Source organism: Octodon degus, unplaced genomic scaffold (genome assembly GCF_000260255.1).
Source record: "Octodon degus isolate 3935 unplaced genomic scaffold, OctDeg1.0 scaffold00177, whole genome shotgun sequence".
NCBI lineage: Eukaryota > Metazoa > Chordata > Mammalia > Rodentia > Octodontidae > Octodon > Octodon degus.
Window position 1 is genome coordinate 1,332,297 of NW_004524753.1, and position 1,692 is coordinate 1,333,988.

The following is a 1,692-nucleotide window of genomic DNA, read 5'->3' on the forward strand; positions in this document are numbered from 1 at the left end:
CCCTCGCTTAGTAACTCAGTGTTTGCTGAGCGACTCTTTGTAGCGTGCACTGTGACAGGCCCCCTGTGATGCGCGACTCCTAGAAACAGGCAAAGGCAGGGCCTCTGCTCTCAAGCTTTCGTCAGTACCTACTGTGTGCCCGGAACTGTTGTAGCACCAGGCAGGCGGCGTGAGCTGAATGACGCATGCGCACTCCTGCACCGTGCAAGCAAGTCGTTGTCGGGAAGAACATGGGGCCAGGGAGCAACTTTTCTCATTTTGTGCACGAGGAAGTGGCGCCACAGAGAGGTTATACAGCTTGCCCAGGGTGACTCAGGTTGCCCAGGCAACAGAAGTCAGGTGAAGAGTCTGCCTCCTCCACACCGCACCGCAGGCTCCTAACCGTCTCTGTGCAATGGTCAATCTGTCAGTTGGGGGTTCAGGCTGTTGGCGTAGAGTTTTCTTCAGCACTTTGGGTCATGGAAAGAATGCAACCGACAAAATCATTGCCCGGAAATGAGCTCTTTTCCAAATGGTGATCTGTCTCAGGTCTTTCTGACCCACACGCACAGACTTGTCTTGATGACACACGCCTGCCAGTGACGAGCAGACAGTGCTAAAAACATCAGCCCTGCCCTGGACCGGCTTCGCAGCACTGTGCCAGTCACAGCGGGAATGGCAGGCGCAGGGGTGCGCGAGGTGGGGTAGCGCTGGGAGTGTCTCTGGGTGCTTTGTAGAAGGACTAAAATGCAAACATGTGCCTAGTGTCTCTTCCCGGTATCGAATCCGGAGGGTGCGTAGCGCAAGGTGGGCCGTTCTGACAGCAAACTGTAACAGCGCTCGCAGTGAGTTTAATGCCAAATGTCTGTATTTTCAGACTGCAGGACAGAGCCATTCTTGTCGTGGTAACTAGAGGTGAGCAGATTTTTCCTATGGAAATTCTTTGGATGGGGTGTGGCACTCCCCGGTCTGCTATGGTTTGTGAGGTGCTGGGGTGTGTGTGTGTGTGTGTGTGTGTGTGTGTGTGTGTGTTACTTGCAAGATGGATTCCCCTTATTTGATTATTTCCTTCGTTAGGTTAGGAAGACAAGGAGACCTTTTATCTACCTGCAGTTTCCTTCCCCAGCTTTTTCACTTGAAATACTTTAGCTTAAGACTTTTTAAACCTGGCCCATGTGCTTCAAATATTTTATCAAGGTAATAAATCTTTTATGCCAGGGAAGATGGGCTGAATTTTGGGGAAAGTGGTAGCAGTAGGAATCTTTTCTGTAGGATGGTCACTGGGTTAGTGACCACACCCTGTCCTAATGTTAACTGGGAATATCTGGTTAGGGTCTATGTACGGGATTTTAACATTTTCAACACAATTTTAATAGTCAGGTGTAAAAAAATAAGTAATGCATGTTCTCAGAACTAACTGGAAATGAAAAAAGTTCATGTCCTGGAAAAAGAGGGTCAAATAGTGATTATAAAAGGCCAGAAAGGGGAGATGAGGGGCTAGAGATAGCTTGGTACTGGACACCAACACGTGGCTGTGCAGGAGGAATAAACTCTCGTGTTCTGCAGTGCCACAGGCTGACAGCAGTTTACACTTTATATAGTTTACAAAGAGCTAGAAGAATTTCTAGGTTCTAAAACCAAGCTGTGGAAACACGAATTTCCTAAGCTGATCATTATGGATTGTATACATGAATCAAATTACCTCACTACAAT

General features: G+C 48.1%; 1 protein-coding gene across 1 annotated transcript in view; it reads left to right on the plus strand.

Moving 5' to 3' along the window:
• Nucleotides 1-1,692, plus strand: part of Arhgef28 (Rho guanine nucleotide exchange factor 28) — a 345,634-nt gene that overhangs the window by 169,904 nt on the left and 174,038 nt on the right. The window contains 1 exon segment of the mRNA XM_023703652.1: nucleotides 857-894. Coding sequence (XP_023559420.1) covers nucleotides 857-894 — 38 coding nt within the window.